General features: G+C 38.2%; 1 protein-coding gene across 4 annotated transcripts in view; it reads right to left on the bottom strand.

Annotated features, from left to right (window-relative positions):
* MACROD2 (mono-ADP ribosylhydrolase 2) overlaps positions 1-25086 on the bottom strand; it is a 2147232-nt gene that overhangs the window by 2052246 nt on the left and 69900 nt on the right. For all 4 annotated transcript variants that reach the window (XM_043882748.1, XM_043882750.1, XM_043882749.1 and 1 more), the window contains exon 3: positions 3410-3517. In XM_043882748.1, coding sequence (XP_043738683.1) covers positions 3410-3517 — 108 coding nt within the window. The remainder of the gene's footprint in view (positions 1-3409; positions 3518-25086) is intronic.

Here is a 25086-nt window from a genome sequence, read left to right as displayed (position 1 = left end):
GACTGAGCGACTGAACTGCAACTGAACTGCAAGACTGAAGTTTGGAAAGCATTTGGTTGGGAAAAATTCTAAATATCAAATCCTTTCATTCACGACAACCAGGCGTTCCAATGCACTAACGCAGACATGGGAAGAGAACTTTACACAGCGGAAAGTGATGACGCGGCTGCTTTGGCAGCTTGGCTGGGCACACCGCCTCCCACTCCCCTCTCACCAGAGGCAGCTCCTGAGTTTCCTGCCATGCCGCCTTGTTCACCTGAACGTTAACAGCTGTTCCTCTCCTGACACACCAGGCAAACAAGCAGCACAGCAGAAAGCTGTAAATAAAGTCATTACACTGCACCTTTGGCAGCTCTTTCCATGTGCCTAAGAACTTCCTGACGAGGCTGTCCTTGGGAGATGCAGAACACGGCCAAACTATAATTACCTCAGCCAGAGGTAGGCCAACAGTGCCAAATGGTTTTTGGAGTTGCTGCCTGCCTTTGTATAAATTTGTCAAACTCTTGTACACTATGTGACAGCTATGAAAAAATTACACAAGCAAGGACAAAGCATCCAAAGAGTAACGGGATGTTTTCCTGTTAATGATGCTTTCTCTTTAGCACCATTTTATTTCACTAAAATTATTTTTATTTCTTGATCAAATAAATTGTTTTTCTTAAATAAGCCAAATTGTGTTCACTGTGTCAAGTCCCCATTGTTGAATGTGCTATGGGTCAAAGATGCTATAAACTCAATTGTGTAGTTCAATGTAACAAATACAGAGGACGAGGTGTTTATTAAGATCATAAGGACAAGACACTACTTTGAGAAATTACACCAGAAGTGGAAAAAACACCAGTCTATAGCCTCAACGGAGAGATAAATGAGTATACAGTTAACAAAACTCAAAGAAAACCATATTTACTAGCATTATTAAGTATGCTATCAAGGCAAATTCAATGTTATGTTAATAACAAGAAAGAGAAAACTCATGGGAGTAGTCTTAAGGCATTTAAGAAGGAAATAAATGTCAACAACTGTACTCCATATGGCAGAACTGGGATCAATGACTGGAAATTACAACAATATAGAGGAGATCCAGTGATGTACAGATACTATGAAACTGTTAGTCGCTCAGCCGTGTCCAAGTCTTTGCGACCTGATGGACTATAAGCCTGCCAGGCTCCTCTGTCCATGGAATTCTCCAGGCAACAATACTGGAGTGGGTTGCCTATTTTCTTCTCCAGGGGATCTTCCAGACCCAGGGATCAAATCCAGGTCTCTCACATTGCAGGCAGATTCTTTACTGTCTCAGCCACCAGGGAAGTCCCAATGTATATATATTTCTTAATTAAATAATTAATTTCTTTAAATTAAAGCTCACGTTTATGGAATGTAGGGCACACACCAAGGACCGTTCCTACTGTGTCGTTTGACTTTAAACGTCACCAGAGTGAACCCTGAGACAACACTGAGTGCTAACTAACTTCTGTATTCCTGGAAAGCAAGGTCTGTCAAGAAATCAACCCCCACCCTTCTGTGTTCTGGAAAACAGCTTACTACAAAGAGCCAGTCTTCCCCATAGGACTGAGATAAAACTCCCAATGACCCCTTGTATCCTATGACAAGACCAAGGCACAGACTCTCCAAATTCCCACTCTTTGTCTCATAAATGATTGGCTGAACTATTTGTACCCATCAGCCAGAATGGTTGATCAATGCCTATTAACCAGACTTGACCAAACTTTATTCAGGCTTCTTTCCTTCCTCCAAGCCCCTGAACTCTGACCTACCCTTGAGCAATGGAAGGTAAACAACCCCTCTTTAATGACCCCTTCCAAAATAAGATGCCTCAAGGAAAAATGTTCCCTGACCAACTGTCCAATCATGCCACCCACATCCAATGTTCATGCCTCTCTGTAAAAAAAATGTCCTTTTCTGCTTGAACTTTGAGATGCTTGCTTATCTCATAGTCAAAGCGGTTCTTCCTATCGCAGTATTCTTTCTCCTCCTACTGAGATAATTCTCCACCCCTTGTTGTAATAATCTTTTTGAATAATGCTTCTCTTTACCTAAGTCTGCATTTGTTTTTAAACCTTTTAACTTGCAAAGAGCCTAACTTTACAGAACACAAATTAAAATTAAGAAATATCCAATTACTGATATTTATTTTTATAGAATCACAAACATAACGTATTTCTTGAGATACAGTTACATGGTAAAATATATAAAAGATACAGACCACTATAAAATAAACTAAAATTAAAATTTAACATTAATTGTTATTTTCCCAATGTTTGAAACCCCAAATTATAAGATCATTAATCATAAAATAAACCATTAAAAACAAACATGAATAGCTGAAACCAAGCAACTGAGTTTGGAAACTACAGAAATAATTTCTTTATATTTTACTTCTGTCTGGTGTAGATCAAACTTATCTCTTTACAAAGTCAAAAGAAGGAAAAGCTTAATGAACTTGCTTTTATGTTGACCAACTATTAACTGAAGCATTAAATCAACAATAATACAGCTGCTAAAGTTCTTTCCAAGGAACTTTCTGCAACAACCTGTTACTTTTTCAGGGGTCCAGTACCCTAGTTACAACTTAGCATGGATACCATGTAGAGTTAGCACATTAACTGCAGCACATACATAAAACAAATCTCAATGTCTTTAATACATGACATTTCTATCTCTGGAAGGGTATTTTTTCTTAAATACTTATATTCCTATTTATGAAAAAATATTTTTAAACAATAAATATTTTGTATTGCAAGCAGATGGGGTACAGGGTCCCCAGAGAAAGAGAATCAGGCATGGCTTTCTTGATTTTAAAGAAGTCATTTCTGGCCTAAGTCACTTTGTGATCTAAGCCTGGGTAACAATGAACACATCTTGAACAATGAACACACCCTTGAACACATCTCAGTAATTACTGATCTTACCGGAAGTGAAGGAATGCAGGAACAAAGGAGAAACAGTCAAGAAACAACAGTTTAGCAGTAAAACAGAGTCCTAGTTCCTCCTTAAGGGATACAGATAACAATTCGTGTGAGTTAGGCAGGAACAAAGACCCCCATCCAGATGGAGCATGGAAAGATGATAATGACCTTTTCTGACTTCAACCAACTAAAACTTGGGCTCTGTCAACCTTTGCCCCAGCTCTAAGCAGAATTCTTCTCTGCTCAAGCCCCTTCATGAGTATGCAAGTACCCTTAGCATAAAAATTCCCCAATCTTACTATTCTGGGAAACACTGCTTTGGAAAAGATCCCCAGTGTTCTTCTTACTTGCTGTAAGTAATAAATCTTTCTTTCTCTCAAGTTTTGGCTTGGTTGTATCTTTTGGCCTAATACCCCCCAAGACGCAAATCCAGATTTAGGGCAACAGTATAACAAACACATCACAAAATATCAATTACTCACCCGCATTGACTATAGCATCCACCTCTAGCAATGTGATGTCACCTCTATACAGAGAAACTTTCTCACTCAAACTTTTCTTCACCTGTGATGGTTCCTGAGTATTTTCTTCTGTAAGAAAGAAGGGATGTATATTAATAGTAATATTATTTTTTTAATAGTAATATTCTTAGTTAACTTAATATAGACAATTTTAATATAAGAGCCAATATGTGTCACACTCTGACACATTAGACAAGTGGAAATAAATGTGTAACTATTACCAGGAATGTGGTCTGTTCCCGAATTATCAAGTACTCCTCAATACAAAATGCAGTATCATATATATAATAGGCATTCAGTAAATTTAGCCCAATTATATTGGTCAACAAAACGTTCAATTCTTGCTATTAACATTATAAAGATATGAATTTTAAGATATAATTATTTACAGCTGGTTTCACAAGAATATGAGAAAAAAATGTGCAAACTACCTACAAAATAATGAACAAGTTTGTTTCTATTTTGTTCAAGTCACCTAAACAGCATCCTTGAAAACAACATTTACTCAGAACAAAAAAATGTAGGTTCTGCTCTTTGCTGTGTAACAAGCTGTCCCTTGGAATGGCAGGGGATCAAGAACACAGGGCGGTGTGAAACATCTCCTTTATCAAATTCTGTAAACCTTTCCCTCTAGAGGGCACTGCTAGATTTAAAAGAGAAAAGGCTCTGTCCTGCACACACCAGTCAGCATGCTGGTATATTTAAAACAAGCCAAACATTACCTTCTAAAACCTGATATATTTTTAATGTTACTATAATCTGTATTTTCATGTATTTTAAACAAATAATAATATTAAAATATATTAAACAAAGCTATATAAAGTCAATGTTTTAAAATACATGGAATTGCTATATATAAAAAGTTTTCTAATATATTTTTAGGAAAGATGATTTATAAACTCAAGTGTTTTTAACTATTTATGAATACGTGCAAGTGTTTCAAGGGGGAGGTAATGCTATTGATTCACAAAGACACTGTCAAATAAGCAGGAAATTTTGAGGGATGTGGTGGATCAGAGGTGGTAGGTTACAAGCCACTTAAATCATCTTTGGGTTCCAATAACCAAAGAAGAAGTTGGCCAAGACTAAGGTAATCAATCTGTGGCCATAAAAGTGATCTTTCCTCTCTTCATCTCCAAAGCATCCCCTTCTTTGCAGCCACTTCTCTCCTTAAAGGATTCTAATGAATTATTCATTGGTGGTGGTATGCATGCATGCTCAGTCACTCAGTCACATCTGACTCTTTGCGACACCACCAGGCTCCACTGTCCGTGGAATTTTTCAGGCAAGAATACTGGAATGGGTTGCCATTTCCTTCCTCAGGGGATCGTCCCAACTCAGAGACTGAACCTGTGTCTCCTGCATCTCCTGCACTGGCAGGCAGATTCTTTACCACCGAGCTGCCAGGGAAGACCCTTGGTGGCGGTAGTAATACTAAAAATAATAAGTAGGAAAATAATGTGGGAGAACTGTATGTTAAAACAACAAATATTTCAGAAGACTTCAAAATAAAAAACCCTTACAGCAGACTTGACCACCTCAGGGAATCCTAGAGTGCTGTTTTCCTAAGTCAGGTAAAGAGGAAGAGCTTAGACTTTTCTACCAGACTGTTCAAAGCTTGGTTCTACCAATTAACAACTGGGTGACCTTAGGTAAGTTATCTATTTTCGTCATGTCTCAGTTCATAAATTACTGGCTCCTTTACAGTGAACATGAGCTCATTACTTAGAACTTAGAATGTTTGAATAATATTTGATCCACTGTAAGTTCTCAGTTTTTCATTCAGAAAACTAAGATCATGGCATCTGGTCCCATCACTTCATGGCAAATAGATGGGGAAACAGTGGAAACAGTGACAGACTTTATTTTTGGGGGCTCCAGAATCACTGCAGATGGGGACTGCAGCCATGAAATTAAAAGACACTTGCTCCTTGGAAGAAAAGTTATGACCAACCTAGACAGCATATTAAAAAGCAGAGACATTATTTTGCCAACAAAGGTCTGTCTAGTCAAAGCTATGGTTTTTCTAGTATTCATGTATGGATGTGAGAGTTAGACTATAAAGAAAGCTGAGTGCCAAATAACTGATGCTTTTGAACTATGGTATTGGAGAAGACTTGGGAGTCCCGTGGACTGCAAGGAGATCCAACCAGTCCATCCTAAAGGAAATCACTCCTGAATATTCATTGGAAGGACTGATGCTGAAGCTCCAATACTTTGGCCACTGGATGCAAAGAACTGACTCACTGGAAAAGACCCTGATGCTGGGAAAGATTGAAGGCAGGAGGAGAAGGGGACAGCAGAGGATGAGATGGTTGGATGACATCACTGACTCAATGGACATGAGTTTGAGTAAACTCTGGGAGTTGGTGATGGACAGGGAGGCCTGGCGTGCTGCAGGCCATGGGGTCACAGTCAGACACGACTGAGTGACTGAACTGAACTGAAGCTCTCAATATACATTTCCTTTTTTAACAAAGGTTTTACCAAGGTGACAAATATTATTTAAGCATCTATATTCAAAATGCCACAATAGTTTTTAAATGTTTTCAATATTTATTATTACCCTGATTTATTACTATCCTGATTCCTTATCAGAGAAAGAGAACAATTTTTGTTTGTGCTCTTACTAATCCTTCAATGCCTGGCCCAATGACAAAGACTTTAAGTCACAAGACCCTGAGTTCCATGACCAACAAGCTTCTATTCTTACCACTTTTACCAAACTAGAAAGTCCTAATTCCCAATTAAAGATCATTGGATGATAATAAATATTAATATTTGGTAGTTTTGTCAGAAAATTCTGGGTATTTGGACTATTGAGAACCTAGATATTATAAGGACTTCTCACTGATGATGAGTTTCAAAGCTCCATCAGGCATTTAATTGATAAGCATATCACAAATGAAAGCAGAAAGATAGGACTGTTTCAATTTGGGAGACAGGGTAAACAGATTCTTAATCTAGCTGCATTTAGTTCTAAAAAGTATTTCATTTTCTTATGAAGCATTATGTCTATAATACTGCATGTATTGTAATGTGACTTTAAAACATATATAGAAATAAATCATGTATTTTTCCCAAAACAAGAATTATATTAGAAAACACCAAAGTTTAAACCATTTATACCACAGTTCAGTTTTCTTAAAAGAAATCCTAATCTCTCAACTGCAAACTGTAAAATGGGATATTTTAAGCCTAAAGTTTCAAATAATTCAACATCTTTAATATATACACTGCTATGACATGTCATTCAATAAGTTACTCAAAATGGTCTTATCAGAATTATCAGCATCATGAAGGAATATTTTTATCTCTCTTTCTTTTTAAAATTCACATGAGCATCTTTTTTCCTCATAGCCAGTACACCTGCTGCCCAACTCTTCTCATAGTATATCAAAAAGGCCTAAATGTACTAAAAAACTAAAATTTGATAGTATCAATAACTATCAGTATTTCCTCCAACAATAAACCAAAACCAAATGGCTATTTTTGACTACCAACTGTTCTCTGTAAATGCAACACTATAAATTACCACTACAGGCCTCATCTTTTATTTGAATATTTAACAGCAACATACTACCTTCGTTTTCACCCAGCTGTGTTCCATCAGTGCTGATTCCAATGTGTCTTTTCCCATATCCTGGGTTTTCAGTAATAAACAGGACAGAAAATTGTCAAGCATTGTTCCTGCACAGACACTCTTTATGTACACAAAGCACTGACTTACATCGTGTTCCTCACAGGCTTTAACCAACTGAAAGCTGAAATATCTGTTCAGTGTGCACATATGAGACTAGCTGCTCTTCCAGACTGTATTCTATTGATATTACGCATGTTAAACAAAAACACAGGTTTTATATGGGAACTACCACAATAAGGGAAAAGAGATCTCAGTACAGAACTGGGCTCAATTCCCAATCAGCAAAGACAAGTGGAGATTTATGGCCAAGAAGCAGAGTGGGGATCAGTGGGAAGAAAATTACTATCACTAAGAGGAAACTATGGGGATGGGGAAAGATTTTGGTTAAACAAGCACAATTCTTGCTGAAGAATTGTCAGGTAGTCAGATATCACCTAGGGTAGGTATTGGGTGGGGGGCGAGAGGAACAGAATTTTACTAGACATGAAGGGTGACCAGATATCAAGGATGGAAAATTCTCTCTAGATTGATAAAGCAGGATTCTTATGAAAGTTGAACAGTGTAAGTTTGGCAAGGATGGAGTCTAGAAAAAAGGGTTTGAAGGAACCTGACTTGTGTTAGTCACTCAGTCGTGTCCGACTACTTCTGACCCCATAACTGTAGCCCACCAGGCTTCTCTGTCCATGGAATTCTCCAGGCAAGAATACTGGAGTGGGTATCCATTCCCAACTCCAAGGGGTCTTCCCAACCCAGGGATCTAAACTGGGTCTCCTGCATTGCAGGCGGATTCTTCACTGTCTGAGCCACCAGGGAAGGAAGCCCTGTTTAGTCAAGGAACCTGATTGAAGTTTAGTTAAAGAAGAGAGTCTTTGTCAGTCCCTGCTCTTATCTGAAGAAAGAGACATTCTTCTTTGAACAAAGTAAGTCCATTTGTCATTAGGTTGCCTTTTGTCCTTTAAGGACCATCTGAACTATTAGTTAAGGTTTGGTTAAGTAGAGGATATTTGCGAGGTGGCACAAGCAGTCAGGCATTTAATGAGGGGAATTTCTATGAAAAGAAAAAGAAAAGCAAAGATTATTGATTGGCGCATATGATAAAACTAGTTTCTGAGTCCAAAGGGAAGAAAGTTAAGAAGATACCCAGATGATGGGCTTGAATCATCTTTTGCAGTTTGAATATCCTTAGTGATGGCATCGGGTGTTTCAGCAGACTTTCTGAATGGCCCTCACAATAGCAAGCATGAAAGTTGTACAACATGCATGATCTGTTGTGGTGATTTCTTTGAAGTTTATATCAGGTCACCAGCTTCAGCTTCCAGGGCTCCAGGAAAGGGGCAGATTTAGTTCTCAATGAGGCCAAATAAGGAGGAGGGTAGAAAAATTGGAAATATTTTGGAGAGTTGTAGCCAGACACTGGAAGAAACTAGAAAATTGAGAGCATAAGCAAGATGATCAACAAGACTGGAATTTAATAACCCACAAGGATACACTATAGTTTTCCATTGAAACATAAAATATTTCTGTACAGTCAACCTGGCCCCCACCCCCCATTTTTATTCTTGTTTACAAAATAAGTCTCGTCTCATTAGACTTAGCCTGATTATTTACCTAAGTGCAGCAAGAATGATCACTGACCACTCAGGCCTTTCAGGTTTGCTTTGTGGGAACTTTTCATAAAGAATCTCAAATTAGACTTCTGAAATCCTCTCAAGGCTAGGAGGTGGCAAATAGATGGGGAAACAATGGAAACAGCGACAGACTTTATTTTCTTGGGCTCCAAAATCACTGCAGATGGTAACTGCAGCCATGAAATTAAAAGACAGCTGCTCCTTGGGAAAAAAAGCTATGACCAACCTAGACAGCATATTAAAAAGCAGAGACATTACTTTGCCAACAAAGGTCCATCTAGTCAAATCTATGGTTTTCTCAGTAGTCATGTATGGATGTGAGAGTTGGACTAGAAAGAAAGCTGAGTGCTGAAAAACTGATGCTTTTGAACTGTGGTGTTGGAGAAGACTCTTGAGAGTCCCTTGGACTGCAAGGAGATCAATCCAGTTGATCCTAAAGGAAATCAGTCCTGAATATTCATTGGAAGAACTGATGCTGAAGCTGAAGCTCCAGTACTTTGGCCACCCGATGGGAAGAAATGACTCATTAAAAAAGACCTTGATGCTAGGCAAGATTGAAGGCAGGAAGAGACAGGGACAACAGAGGATGAGATGGTTGGATGGCATCATTGACTTGATGGACATGAGTCTGAGCAAGCTCTGGGAGTTGGTGATGGATAGGGAAGCCTGGCATGCTACAGTCCATGTGGTCACAGAGGTGGACATGACTGAGTGAGTGAACTGAACTGAACAAAGATTGGAAGCCAATATAAGAACTTACCACCAAATTTAACCTGTAATGCCTACAAATTTGGGTAAATTCATCTCTTCTCAATCTCATCTCCCAGAATATCCTACAGTTCCTGGGATTCCCAGGAAGTGACCTTTCTTACTCATCTGTAAAGCTGAGAACTCTATAAACCATGTACCAGGCTGGTTTCTCCAAAGGGCTTTGTAAGCATTAGCTCTATAAAACAAATCTTAGTTCCTTAAAACTGTCTTATAACATGAGATCTACATCTTTGAGATTCTTATTCTCAAATACAATATTCCAGCCAAAGTCTATACAACTAATTTTTCCAATTATGTCCTGTTACAAGGAAAACAGATTCCTATTAAACTTATACAAATAATGTCACTGTCATGAAAATAAGAATACTCTGTAGAGACTCTGAATTCTGGAGCGATCAAGTAGGGAGAAAAGACAAAAGTTTCATTTTTATTTACAAAAGTATAATCAACTAAAGCGCCATGAGTTATAGACAGCTTGAGAAAAGATAAAAAGGAGTTCCTTAACTAAAACATTAAAGAACCAGCAATGTTACAAAGCAATAACCATAAAAATCAAAATCATTCTTTGTTAGTTCATTCAGTCCCGTGTAACTGATTCTTTCTTCCCGCTGGCATTATTTAATGTATTAGAACAACTACAACAAACTCACTTTTACTTCATTAACTCGATATCTATATTAACGAATCTTATATACTGAGATCTATTTCCCAGTTCTCTGTTCTGTTCTACTAAACATTCTTTATACTATACTCTTTTTTTCTTCATGTAATGGATTTTTGTTCTGCTAGACCTTGGGTCAGTATTTTTTTTGGCTTTTTTAACCAGTCAGCTTCTCCATTAGTACTAGAAATCCTTACTCGATCCAGAGGTATAGTCTCAAAGTTATTTAAGCAATAGTGCCCTCAGAAGCTGCACTCCAAAGTACTTGTCATAGTTCTTTTCGTGGATTTCTGAAACAGCCACTTTTTTTTTTAAGACAAAGCACTTTTGCCTATAACTGACTACAAGAGTTTTCAGGGAAGAATCACAGTAAAACAAAAATTATCTGTGGATGATAAAAGACTTAAAACGGTCATCGTCAAAGGTCTGAGGAGACTTTATTATAAAAATTTTATATAATTGATATGGGAATATTTATTTCTATGACATACAATGTTCAAATAACTCAAAATAGGGAGAGAAGGACTATGGGTTTGGGATTAGCAGAGGCAAACTATTACATATAGAATGGATAAACAACACGGTCTTACTACATTCAGCACAGGGAACTATATTCAATATCCTGTTACAAACCAAAATGGGAAAGGATATGAAAAAGAATATGCTGTTGTTCAGTCACCCAGTTGTGTCCAACCCTTTGTGATCCCATGGACTGCAGCATTCCAGGCCTCTCTGTCCCTCACCGTCTCCTGAAGCTTGCCGAAGTTCATGTTCGTTGCATTGGTGATGACATCCAGCCATCTCATCCTCCGATGTCCTCTTCTCTTTCTGCCCTCAATCTATCCCAGCAACAGGGACTTTTCCAATGAGTCAGTTCTTCGCATCCGTTGACCAAAATATTGGAGTTTCAGCTTCAGCATCAGTCCCTCCAATGAATGTTTAGGACTGATTTTCTTTAGGATGGACTAGTTTGATTCCCTTGCTGTCCACGGACTTTCAGGAGTCTTATCCAGCACCACAGTTTAAAAGCATCAGTTCTTCAGCACTCTGCCTCCTTTATGTTCTAGCTCTCACAACCATATGTGACAACTGGAAAGACCATAGCCTTGACTATATGGACCTTTGTCAGCAGAGTAATGTCTCTGCTTTTCAACACACTGTCTAGGTTTGTCATAGCTTTCCTGCCAAGAAGCAATCGTCGTCTGATTTCACGGCTGCAGTCACCATCCACAGTGATTTTAGAGCCAAGAAGAGGAAGTCTGTCTGTACTTCCACCTTTTCCCCCTCTATTTGCCATGAAGTAATGGGGCCAGATGCCATGATCTTAGTTTTTTTAATATTTAGTTTTAAGCTGGCTCTTTACTCTCCTCCTTCACCCTCATCAAGGGGCTCTTCAGTTCCTCTTCACTTTCTGACATCAGGTTGGTATCATCTGCATATCTGAGGTTGTTGATGATTCTCCCACCTATCTTGATTCCAGCTTGTAACTCATCCAGCCCAGCATTTCTCATGATGTGCTCAGTGTATCAACAAACAGGGTGACAGCAGACAGCCCTGTCATACTCCTTTCTCAATTTTGAACCAATCAGTTGTTCCATACAGGGTTCTGACTGTTGCTTCTTAACCCACAAACAGGTTTCTCAGGAGACAAGTAAGATGGTCTAGTATTCCCATCTCTTTAAGAGCTTTACACAGCTTATTATAATTCACCCAGTCAAAAGCTTTGATGTAGTCGATGAAGCAGAGGTAGACGTTTTTCTGGAATTCCCTAGCTTTTTCTACGACCCAGCAAATGCTGGCAATTTGATCTCTGGTTCCTCTTCCTTTTCTAAACCCAGGTTGGACATCTAGAAGTTCTTGACTCAAATAGCACTGAAGCCAAGCGTGCAAGATTTTAAGCATGACTTTACTAGCATGGGAGATGAGTGCAACTGTCCAATGGTTAGCACATTGTTTAGTATTACCCTCCTTGGGAACTGGGATGAGGATTGACCTTTACCAATCCTGCGGCCACTGTGGAATCTTCCAGATTTGCTGACATATTGAGTGCAACACTTTGATGGCATCATCCTTAAGGGTTTTAAATTGTTGTTGTTGGTTGGTCACTCAACAGTGTCCAACTCTTTGTGACCCCATGGGCTGCAGCACACCAGGATTCCCTGTTCTTCATCAACTCCCAGAGCTTGCTCAAACTCATGTCCATAGAGTCGGTGATGCCATCCAACCATCTCATCCTCTGTCGTCCCCTTCTCCTCCCGCCTTCAATCTTTTACAGCATCAGGGTCTTTTCCAATGAGTCAGCTCTTCACATCAGGTGGCCAAAGTACTGGAGCTTCAGCTTCAGCATCAGTCCTTCCAATGAATATTCAGGACTGATTTCCTTTAGGATGGACTGGTTGGATTTCCGTGCAGTCTGAGGTACTCTCAAGAGTCTTCTCCAACACCACAGTTCAAAATTTTGAATAGTTCTACTGGAATTATGTTACATCCACTAGCTTTATTAACAGCACTGCTTCCTAAGGCCCACTTGACTTCAGTCTCCAGAATGCCTGGCTCTGGCTGACTGATCACACCATCATAGTAATCCAGTTCATTTGGATCTTTTTTGTACCGTTCTTCCATGTACTCCTTCCATCTCTCCTTGATCTCATCAGCATCTACTATGTCTCTACAATTTATGTCCTTTATTGTACCCATCTTTGGGCAAAGTGTTCCCTTGGTATCTCCAATTTTCCTGAGGAGATCTCTAGTCTTTCCCCTTCTGTTGTTTTCTTCTAGTTTATACACTGTTCACTGAAGAAGGTCGTCTTGCCTCTCTGTGCTGTTTTTTGGAAATCTGTATTTAGTTCAAATTAGTTCAATATACCTTTCCCCTTCTCCATTGCTTTTTGCTTCTCTTCTTTCTTTAGCTATTTGTAAGGCCTCCTCAGATAACCATGTGGCCTTCTTGTTTTTTTTTTTTCCTTTGGGTCTTGTTCACTGCCTCCTGTACAATATTATGACCTCTGTCCACAGTTCTTCAGGCACACTGTTTACAAGTTCTAATCCCTTGAATCTATTCATTACCTCCACTGAATAGTCATAGGGATTTTGATTTAAGTCACACCTGGCTGGCTTAGTGGTTTTCCCCGCTTTCTTTAGTTTAAGCCTGAATTTTGCTAGGAGAAATGATGATCTGAGCCACAGCCAGCTCCAGGTCTTGTTTTTTGCTGACTGCATATGCTTCTCCATTTTCAGCTACAAAGAATGAAATCAATTTGATTTCGGTATTGGCTATTTGGTGATGTCCATGTGTAAACTCATCTCTTGTGTTGTTGAAAAGGGTGCTTGCTATGACCAATGCATTCTCTTGGCAGAATTCAGTTAGCCTTTGCCCTGCTTAATTTTGTTCTCCAAGGCCAAACTTGCCTGTTACTCCAGGTATCTCTTGACTTCCTACTTTTTTTTTTTTTTTTACTGAAGGATAATTGCTTTACAGAATTTTGCTGTTTTCTGTCAAACCTCAACATGAATCAGCCATAGGTTTATATATATTGTATTCCAATCCCCAAAGATGAACAGTTAGTTCTAGGTAGTTAGTTGGTGTTAGTTCTAGGAAGTCTTCTAGGTCTTCATAGAACTGATCAACTTCAGCTTCTTTGGCATTGGTGGTAGGGGCACAGATTTGGATTACTGTGATGCTGAATGGCTTGCCTTGGAAATAAACCAAGATCATTCTGTCATTGTTAAGGCTGCACCCATGTACTGCATTTCAGACTCTTTTGTTGATTATGAGGGCTACTCCATTCCTTCTATGGGATTCTTGCCCATAGTAGTAGATATAAAGGTCATCTGAATTAAATTTGCCCTTTCCCATTCATTTTAGTTCACTGATTGCTAAGATGCTGATGTTTACTCTTACCATATCCTGCTTGACCAATTCCAATTTACCTTGACTTGTGGACCTAACATTTCAGGTTCCTAAGCAATACTGTTGGTTGCAGCAGGGGATTTTACTTTCATCACCAGACACATACACAACTGAGCATCATTTCCGCTTTGGCCCAGCCACCTCATTCTTTCTGGGAATATTAGTAGTTCTCGTTCACTCTTCCCCAGGAGCATACTGGACACCTTCAGACCTGGGGGACTTATCTTTCAGTATCATATCTTTTTTTCTTATATACAGTTCATGAGGTTCTCACAGCAAGTATCCTGGGGTGGTTTGCCATTCCCTCCTCCAGAGTTTTGTCAGAACTCTCGGCGATGACCCACCCATCTTGGGTGCTTGGGTGGCCCTACACAACATGGTTCATAGCTTCATTGAGTTATGCAAGCCCCTTCACCATGACAAGGCAGTGGTCCATGAAGGGGAAAAAGGAAATATACATACATATATATATATAAAACTGGAAAACTTTGCTGTACAGCAGAAATTAACATGGCATTGTAAATCAACTACACTTTGATTTAAAAAAACTCAAATTACAAAAAAGCTCACAAAATTACAACAGGACATATGATGGATAAAAAGGGTATTGGCAAATTTCTATGAACTTCACACAACTTCTGAAATATCTATTAATAACTTTTACCCACACAAATAAAAGGTAGAGAAAGTTAAGTATTTCTTATTTGACAATGTGTCACGTGCAACTTAAGACATCAAATAAACCAAATTATTTTTTAATGTTTCTTTTTTTTTAAGTATACAATTTGATGCATTTATTTTTTTTTCCCATTTATTTTTATTAGTTGGAGGATAATTACTTTACAATATAGAGGTCCAATGCGCTATCCACAGCACCGCAGAGCCACCTATGTTTCTTTCTTATTAGGTGAAAAAACAAACCCTCTGAGATTTTCCAAGGCCCCTGTGGGAAACATCAGCTCAATTAGAGTTGACAATTTCGTTTAGAATTTGACTTTGGGAAGTTGTCAAAAATGTCAAAAGGCTTGAACACTTGAATAAATAGGATCATAGATCACTATGAAACAATCCTTAAGTTCTTATAAACGAATAAAAACAAGCACACAGGAAATTATTTTGATAAGACACAGAATTCTTGTTTCTAAGCAGATAACTTAAAAGATAATGACCTTTCTATGATCTCTTATTAAGAACAGACTAATTATCCAAGAAAACTTTGCTATTTTAACAACTCTAATTTTGCATCAGTACATTATTAGGCTTATTTAAAACAAAAAAAACAAATTCAGTCAATCTTAACTAATTTGATCACAGATAAAATTCCTCTTCTGAAAACCATCTGTAACTCTATTCAAGTTTTCTCCTGTGTTTTTCCTCTTTCTCATTCTGAACTAACCATTTATTTCAAATTAGAATAAAATGACTCTCCTTTCCCTTAACAACAGCAACAAAAATCTTCCATTCCTCACAAATTTTGCATAGAGTTGTTTCTCTTCTTTATTATTTTTAATCAGTACTCTTCACTTTACAGAAAAGACTAAGAAGTAAACGATTGCAGATTGTCACATGCCAGCATTCTGCAGCAAGGGCTTCCCTGGTATCTCAGTTGGTAAAGAATCCGTCTGCAATACAGGAGACCCTGGTTCAATTCCTGGGTTGGACGATCCACTGGGGAAGGGATAGGTTACCCACTCCAGTATCCTTGGGCTTCCCTTGTGGCTCAGCTGGTAAAAAAAAAAAAATCCGCCTGCAATGCGGGAGACCTGGGTTCAATCCCTGGGTTGGGAAGATCCCCTGGAGAAGGGAATGGCTACCCACACTTCAGTGTCCTGACCTGGAGATTTCCATGGACTGTATAGTCCCCGGACTCGCAAAGAGTCGAACACAATTGAGCAACTTTCGCTTTCAGCATTCTGTAGCAGACTAGCAAATTTCATGCATATAGCATCTTTTGATTTCTAGAGACATGTTTTTTAATGGTACAATCTTTCAATATGGCAAAAGAACACTTATTAACATATTCAAATATATTTAGCTTCTCTATACTACATTAAAAGAAACCAAAGTATATAAACTTGAAGTTATGTTCAGTAATTAGTATTTCAATAACTTATTTTACTTGAAAATAATCAAGATTTTTAATAAACATCTATACTTAAGTATACTTACTTAAGGTTACAAGGTACTGAAAAGTCTTTGGAAACTATTTTTATACAGACATATTATAACATAAAACAAAGCTGGCCATCATTTCAAGTTATTACCCTGTTAACTATTTTTATAGCACATGCATGTTAGGCAAGCTTTGCAAAGCAAAAACCTAAAAACGTTAAACATATGGATCTTCTTTTAATGCTATGCTTGATATTCAAGATATCATAAATGGCAAGCAATTCATTTTTACTACATCTTTACTTGTACATTTGGTCTTGGGTTGAATTTATAATATTTATAATCTAAATACATAGTAGATAAAACATAAGCTTATTTGACTAGTAAGCCCAGTACAACAAAAATGTATGCTCAGTTTTTGTATTTGCTGCTTATAACTCAGAAGTCAAACTTTTTTTAAGCCAACAGTATTAAACTAGTCTTATTTACCAAAAATTTACCCAAGTCATGAAAATATGAAAAGGTTTTGGGCTAGTTTTTATATTTCTAAGAGTACTAGGAATATTTTATTTATATAATGTTAATTTATCTTCAAAAAGCCAACTTGCATAGAGTTCCTTAATAGGATTTTATGAATTATTCTGATAATACCATCTGAAAGTAGAAAAATATCACATGCATATAACATGCACACATATCAATACATAAACATACATACAGACATCCACACAGAGATTCTACAGCTTTCACTCTAAAATTTTAGCCATGAGTCAGGTATATACAGCAATATACTCTGGTCTTTTCTCCCCTTAATATTTTTATCCAAATTTTGCTTCTGGCAGAAGAACAAGTTAATGTCATCCGTTCAATATGAGAGTTAATGTTTTTTACCATTATTTGTGGAGGAAACTTTGAAGATTTTTCATTTGCCCAGATATGTAATCTTAAGGATGCTGTGGACTAAATTTTAGGTGAGAAAATGACAGGAAATATCAAGCAGCTGCCTGGATGTGCCCAAAGCCTGTCTGAGGAACAAAACATTCAGTCTGTTTTCAATTACCTTTTCTTCCTTTTGAGCCTCAAGTATTAACAGTTGCTTTCGAGGGCCCCTGAGTTCCTTGAGAGTCCCCTGTGAGGAACAAGGGGCCTAAAGTTCCAGTGCTATATGAGCTGAGTAGCTGAAGTAGGAAGGAAAAAGTTTAGCAAGGGAGAGAGAGATGGAGAAGTTAGGAGTTTTGAAGAGGGATATATCAAAGGATTGAAATGGAACTGAAGCGTACATAAAAGGTGTAACAGAAGGAAGAAGGACCAGAAGTAATGGGAAAGGGATCTTAGTCTTAGAGAATCCAGTTTGAAGAAATTTTAAGTTTCCCAAAGAAGCCAGCCAATGAAGTTCCAAAATACCCACAAAATACCCACATGCCACACTATACAATGGATTCCTACAAGAAAGGAAGTAGAACAAGACAGCAGAGCACATAGTCCACAGGGGCTCAAGAAGAGGGTTCCAACTGCCTGAGAAGTCCCCACGGGAGAGGCACACCAAACAGGGAGAAGAGAGGACTTACAAAGGCGCTTCCAGCCCAAGAGTGAATCTCTGCTTGAAATAAGGAGTCAAGAAGAAAGATTTCCAACCCAGCAAGCACCTTCCAAATAAAGAAGCCTGAACCTCTAACTCAGCTTCAGAGAGTATACTCAGAATTTTGAGATTAAAAATCTACTCTTATTGTGCCTCAACTGACGGTCATTTGGGGCTCTGGCTCAGTGGAGATCACTACCAGGCCCTAGAGATCACTAATGATCTCTCCCTCTCAAATAATCTCTACCTTTCCTTGTCTTTGAGCTATTCTATAATTCTGTATTCCCAGGTGACACTAGTGATAAATAATCCGACTGCCAATGCAGGAGACCCAAGACACACAGGTTCAGTCCCTGGAGTGCAATTCCAGTATTCTTACCTGGAAAATTTCACGGACAGAGGAGCCATAGGGTTGCAAAGAGTCAGACATGACTGAGCAACTATGCACACACCCACGCAAGTTGTAGAAAACAGAAAAAACGCAAATAATCCTTGTCTGTGGAAATGCAAATGAATTATGTTCTCGTGAATGCAACTGATACTGTCCTATGGACAATTTGCATTTACTTATAAATTCCACTTCAGAGTTCCTTACTGTGAATGTAAGTAAGTGTGGTTCTTTAAATTCTCCTTTGAACCAGAGTTAATAAAATTGTTGATAAATGTTCAATTTATATTTGTATGACTCATAATCTCATCTATATAAAAACACTTTCCTCTAACAGACATTTTCATTTAGTTCTGAATTATTTAATTAATACTTGTATAGAATTTACTATGTGCCAAGTGTTGTTCTAATGCTTACAAATATTACCTCCTATAATCCTCGTAACAAATCTACGTAGTACATATTACCACTATTCTCTCCATGTAGATAAGAAAGCTGAGGTATACAAAAAGAAGGCTGTTTGATCAAGTACACATAACTGGTAAATATTAAACAAACCTGGGATATGAACCCAGACAGCCATGCTCTTTACCACCAAGATATACAGGTTCTCATTTACCTATTATTATTTTAAGGTGTCCAACTCTGAATGAAGTGTCTGCTATTGAGATCCTGTCACTCCCTTTAGTTGCAAAAAGCATTAATTTCACTCCCCTCCAAAAGCATTACCTACTTTCTCCCTAGAAAAAAGTGGTTACCATACTTTGAAAATAATACAATGGCTTCAGTGATCTCCTGCTATAAATTACAAAGTTTCATAACACACAACACACCAGGGGTTAGAGAACCACATAATAAAATCAAATTTGCAGATATTAATCATGCATTTTATTTGTATTTTCTCTTTCTCTTTCATTTATGCAAAATCATCAAACTTGCTGATTCATTTGTCCCAATACCTACTTTATTTGTACTGGGATTCAGTTTACCATTTAAATTTATAAACTTACTCTGAGTTTTGGAATTTGTGTTACTATTTCCACCTCTTTCTTGAGGCATCAATAAACCACTTTAGAGATAATGATCCATCTTCTGAGGTAAGAATATGATGCCATGTTATAGTAAACAACAAAAGCAAATTTAATCAAATTTACATCACTAATGACATTAAGATGCTTTAGGAGCAACAAACTATGTTAACTGAATTTTAATTAAAATAAACTGACAAACATTCCCCTTGTTTTAAAAGCATAACCTTTAAGACTATAATTATTAATAATGATAGAATTTTCATAAAAATCGTAATTATACTTTACATTTCAAACTTTTTAAATATATTGAACAAAACTGTCTCATCACTTTTCCCCCTGGAACTGCCAAATTATCTAAAGTCTACCTCAAACACACTAGGGGACCATCACGGGGAACTCAGAAGACTAAGATGCTAGAAGATACTCACTTGAAGTGCCCAGAAAACTTCAAATTCTTATGTTCCCTCATATTAATATCCTCTGTAATTTTTTTTGTATTACACAACAGGCTGTTTATTTTGTTTATTTATTTTTATTTTTATTGGAGGCTAATTACTTTACAATATTGTGGTGGTTTTTGCCATACATTAACATGAATCAGCCATGGGTGGACATGTTGTCCCCCATCCTGAGCCCCCCTCCCACCTCCCTCCTCATCCCATCCCTCAGTGTCATCCCAGTGCACCAGCCCTGAGCACCCTGTCTCATGTATCCAACCTGGACTGGCGATCTGTTTCACATATGATAATATACACGTTTCAATGCCATTCTCTCAAATCATCCCACCCTCACCTTCTCCCACAGAGTCCAAAAGACTGTTCCTTACATCTGTGTCTCTTTTGCTGTCTCGCATATAGGGTCATTGTTAGCATCTTTCTAAATTCCATATATATGTGTTAGTATACTGTAGTGGTGTTTTTCTTTCTGGCTTACTTCACTCTGTATAATAGGCTCCAGTTTCATCCACCTCATTAGAACTGATTCAAATGCATTCTTTTTAATGGCTGAGTAATATTCCATTGTGTATATGTATCACAGCTTTCTTATCCATTCGTCTGCCACTAGACATCTAGGTTGCTTCCATGTCCTGGCCATTATAAACAGTGCTGTGATGAACAATGGGGTGAGCGTGTCTCTTTCAATTCTGGTTTCCTCGGTATGTATGCCCAGCAGTGGAATTGCTGGGTCGTATGGCAGTTCTATTTCCAGTTTTTTAAGGAATCTCCACACTGTTCTCCATAGTGGCTGTACTAGTTTGCATTCCCACCAACAGTGTAAGAGGGTTCCCTTTTCTCCACACCCTCTCCAGCATTTATTGCTTGTAGACTTTTGGATAATAGCCATTCTGACCGGCGTGAGATGGTACCTCATTGTGGTTTTGATTTGCATTTCTCTGATAATCAGTGATGTTGAGCATCTTTTCATGTGTTTGTTAGCCATCTGTATGTCTTCTTTGGAGAACTGTCTGTTTAGTTCTTCGGCCCATTTTTTGACTGGGTCGTTTATTTTTCTAGAATTGAGCTGCAGGAGTTGCTTGTATATTTTTGAGACTAATTCTTTGTCAGTTGCTTCATTTGCTGTTATTTTCTCCTGTTCTGAAGGCTGTCTTTCCACCTCGCTTATAGTTTCCTTCATTGTGCAAAAGCTTTTAAGTTTAATCAGATCCCATTCGTTTATTTTTGCTTTTATTTCCATTACTCTGGGAGGTGGGTCATAAACGATCCTGCTATGATTTACATCCGAGAGTGTTTTGCCTATGTTTTCCTCTAGGAGTTTTATAGTTTCTGGTCTTACATTCAGATCTTTAATCCATTTTGAGTTTATTTTTGTGTATGGTGTTAGAAAGTGTTCTAGTTTCATTCTTTTACAAATGGTTGACCAGTTTTCCCAGCACCACTTGTTAAATAGATTGTCTTTTCTCTATTGTATATTCTTGCCTCCTTTGTCAATGATAAGGTGTCCATATGTGCGTGGATTTATCTCTGGGCTTTCTATTTTGTTCCATTGATCTATATTTCTGTCTTTGTGCCAGCACCATACTGTCTTGATGACTGTTGCTTTGTAGTATAGCCTGAAGTCAGGCAGGTTGATTCTTCCAGTTCCATTCTTCTTTCTCAAGATTGCTTTGGTTATTTGAGGTTTTTTGTATTTCCATACAAATTGTGAAATTATTTATTCTAGCTCTGTGATAAATACCATTGGTAGCTTGATAGGGATTGCATTTTAATACCTATAGGCAGGCTACCAAATAAAAGCTACCAAGAGTGTCAATAAGTTGGCTGGTGATCCCACAACAAGGGCCCTACTGCCAGTTCACCTCTTCTATTCTGAGGATGCTAGTTAAAGTCAGCTTGGTTTTACTCCAGCTGTGTATATACAAATTCAAATGAATATTTTCTCTAAAAATAAAACAAAAATGTTAGTAGGAGACCATGCTGCAAAAGAAAGAGCAAGCAAGCAAATTTCCACAGAAATCATCATTTAAATTAAAATTATAATCAAGATGATGAGAAAAAAATACCTTTGGGTTCATGAAGGGACTTTAACGATATACAGCCTGAGAGCTAGAGGAACCCCACGCAAGCGATGCTTCTGAGAGACTCTAAACTGAAACCAGCCAGCCTGCTGATCTGCCCACCTCCACAGTCTATCTGATCATGTCAGGCTAACCAGTATCAGGCCACTCGTCAGATTTCTGCCTGTTCTGACCTTCCAACTTAACAGCTCACTTCTTTAATTGGGCCAACATTCAATCCATTGCCTCTCTTCTTACCTCCAAGTTACACAGAACTTCCACAGAAGAAAAACTCGGCAGCAAATTCCCTTTCTTTTCAGCCTTGGGATTCCAAACTAGTCCTGTCAGGGAAGTCAGTGAGACCTCACTTGAGTAGCTAGGCAGGAATCCAGGCATGATAGCCATACTAACCAATGTAGGAAATATAAAATCCAGCCAAGTTATGAATTCCACATTCTAGCAGAATAATAAAGCATACACAAATAATAAAGCACAAATAACTTCAATACAGGGAAGAACATTACAAATGCCATGAGAAAGACTTAAAAGTACTTCGAGGTTCACACAGAACACTCAATAAAGTGTGATGTTAGTGGAGATATCCAAGTTGAGTTTTAAAGGCTCAGGAAGAATATCACTCGAGGACAGCAAGATGGGATGACAGTGAAAAAAAGAAAAGCATGCCTAAGTCAAAGGGTCAGAAAAGAGAGCTTGCCTTGAGGAACAGTAAAGATTCATCCTTGACGAGAATATGGAAAGGATGACAAACTGGGGAGTTAGTGGCAGATAAGATCAGAACTATTCAGGTTCAAACCAGATGACAGATGGCCTCAGTTAGGAGTTCTTTGAGATCCATTAAAAAGGCTCAGAGAGTAAAGAATCTGCCTGCAATGCAGGATACCCAGGTTTGATCCCTGGGTCAGGAAGATCCCCTGGAGAAGGGCATGGCAACCCACTCCAGTATTCTTGCCTGGAGAATTCCATGGACAGAGGAGCCTGGGGGTCTACAGTCCATGGGGTTGAAAAGAGTTGGACACGACTGAGTGACTATACTTTCATTTTTCAAAGAAGTCACAAATTGACAGTTTTTTCTTGAATTTAGCCAATAGATAAGATTTTCTTCAGTAAACAGTATCACTATTTTTGTTTTTCAAATTGCATTTCAATTTTCGCATTCAATTAAATTTTAACATTCAAAACCAAGAGATTTCGCGTTGAAACAGATTTCCTCGTTCTCGTGAAAAACAAGGAGGTCTGGGAATACTGGTCCCACATCCTCACATGACGTGTGAGGACAGGCTACACCTTTTGACAAGCATCCTCTGTTTTCCAATTTACAAAAGTGTATTTTTTCATACCTGAACTAGGTTGGCCTCACTCAATTACATCACCCTGGCTATCTCCCACAAGCATTTGGTTGTTAGCTTTCTGCAGGAGAGCGTCCAAAGGTTAATGACTATACATCCAAGGTAACTATTAAAAATCTATTCAAAATAGAAAATCCTGAAATGGCATGAGGAAAAGAATATGTGGCAAGTTCCCATCAAATTAAATGTTCATCTATCAAACAACAGACTCCAATCAAAACTTACACAGGGATCTAGGATGTTGTAAAAATTCGGTAACAGAATGTGCTTCATAAATTGAACCATAAAGACTTCCAAATAATCAACACTTCCCTTTATCTATGTCCTTGGATAATCCTCTTGCACAATGACTCTTGAGTTTTCCGTGACATTTGTTTTGACCAATAGGGCATCAACAAATGCAACCCCAACAGGAGCGTAACGATTTGCTTGAACATGGGTGTCTGCATCCTCCTGAGATGCCAAGACCACTGTGAAACAAAGCCCAGGCTAGCATGCTAGAAAATAAGAGGCCACTTAGAGCAGAGACAAGCCATCCCAGCTAAGGCTCCCTAAACCAACCTGCCTGACAATTGCCAGTCAGACATGTGAGACAAACTGTCCAGAATCACCTAAACCCAGCCAATTCACGAGCTGACTATAAAACTTCCTCGTTAACCAGAGGCTAATGAGCAATATTTTAAGCCACTAATTTTGAAAGAGTTTGTTGCACAGTAAGGCTAACTGACACGGGGAGGAGGAGGAGATAGGGAAGAGTAAAAAGGGGCTTTGAAGAAAACTCAGCACAAAAATGAAGTTACAAACTCCCAGCATAACAATTATTATGAGTTACCCTAGGAGAAAGAGTCTTCTAGTGTAACATCTACAACACCTGAAAGAATCATGAGATTTAAGAATGAATGGATATACTGGAAGAGGCAGGAATGCGTGTGCACGAGAGGGTGCAGGGTGCTCACCATTATGTTTTTAAATAAGAACAAAACACCCCTCTGCATCCATCCTAATGCCACCTCTTTCCTAAAAGATACATTCAAATGTCTACCCGTCTATTCTGTATGGCCTGCTTCTCCATACTGGGGCTTCCTAGGTAGCACAGTTGGTAAAGAATCCGTCTGCCAATGCAAGAGATACAAAAGACATGGGTTTGATCTCTGGATCAGGAAGATCCCATGGAGAAGGAAATGGCAACCCACTCTGGTATTCTTGCCTGGAAAATTCCATGGACAGAGGAGCCTGGCAGGCTAGAGTCTATAAGCTCGCAAAAAGTCGGACGCAACTGAACACATACACGCCGTGTTAGCAATTTGAATCATAATCATTCTACTGAGGTAACATGAGTTTGAGCAGGCTCCAGGAGATGGTGAAGGACAAGGAGGCCTGGCGAGCTGCAGTCTATGGGATCACAAAGAGTCGGACACGACTGAGCGACTGAACAACAACAATTTGAGGAAACTGAGGCACAAAGAGATTAAGCAACTAACTTGCCCAAGGTTTTCCAACTGATGGAGACAAGATTTGAACTCTGGAAATATGGTTCTAGAATCCTTCTGTTTAACTACTGTGTTAAAGCCTCTGAAAATGGGAACTTTTCATTTAAATTGTGCCAGTTCACTTAAATTCATTTAAACATTCATTTAAACTGTCACAACTTTGTATATGACACTGCAGAGAAGTCCATTATTATGGGCTTTACAGTATGCATTTGTGCCTCGTGATAAGGATCAGTCTCACAAGATTAAAGAAAAATTAGATTCATATGGACTTTAAATAAGGACACACTTCTTTCTCATAGGATTTTTTTTTAAGTTTAATGTGACTATCCTTGAAGACGTTTGAGGTGGGAGCTTAATGTTTTATCCTAGTGATACACTCTGTTAGAAATAAATTTAGTTAAAAATTATGATATGGCTACAGAGAATGGCTCTTAGTTTAAAGCTTATATAGGAATAATACAGTCTAATATTTAAAATAATCTTGCATAAAAATTAGTTGGATGAGATAGAGAATCAAATTTCTATACTTTTAGTAAATTT

The sequence above is a fragment of the Cervus elaphus genome, chromosome 23, assembly GCF_910594005.1.
Source record: "Cervus elaphus chromosome 23, mCerEla1.1, whole genome shotgun sequence".
NCBI lineage: Eukaryota > Metazoa > Chordata > Mammalia > Artiodactyla > Cervidae > Cervus > Cervus elaphus.
Note: the sequence above shows the minus strand (reverse complement) of the source record. Positions and strands in the feature narration are given on the sequence as shown.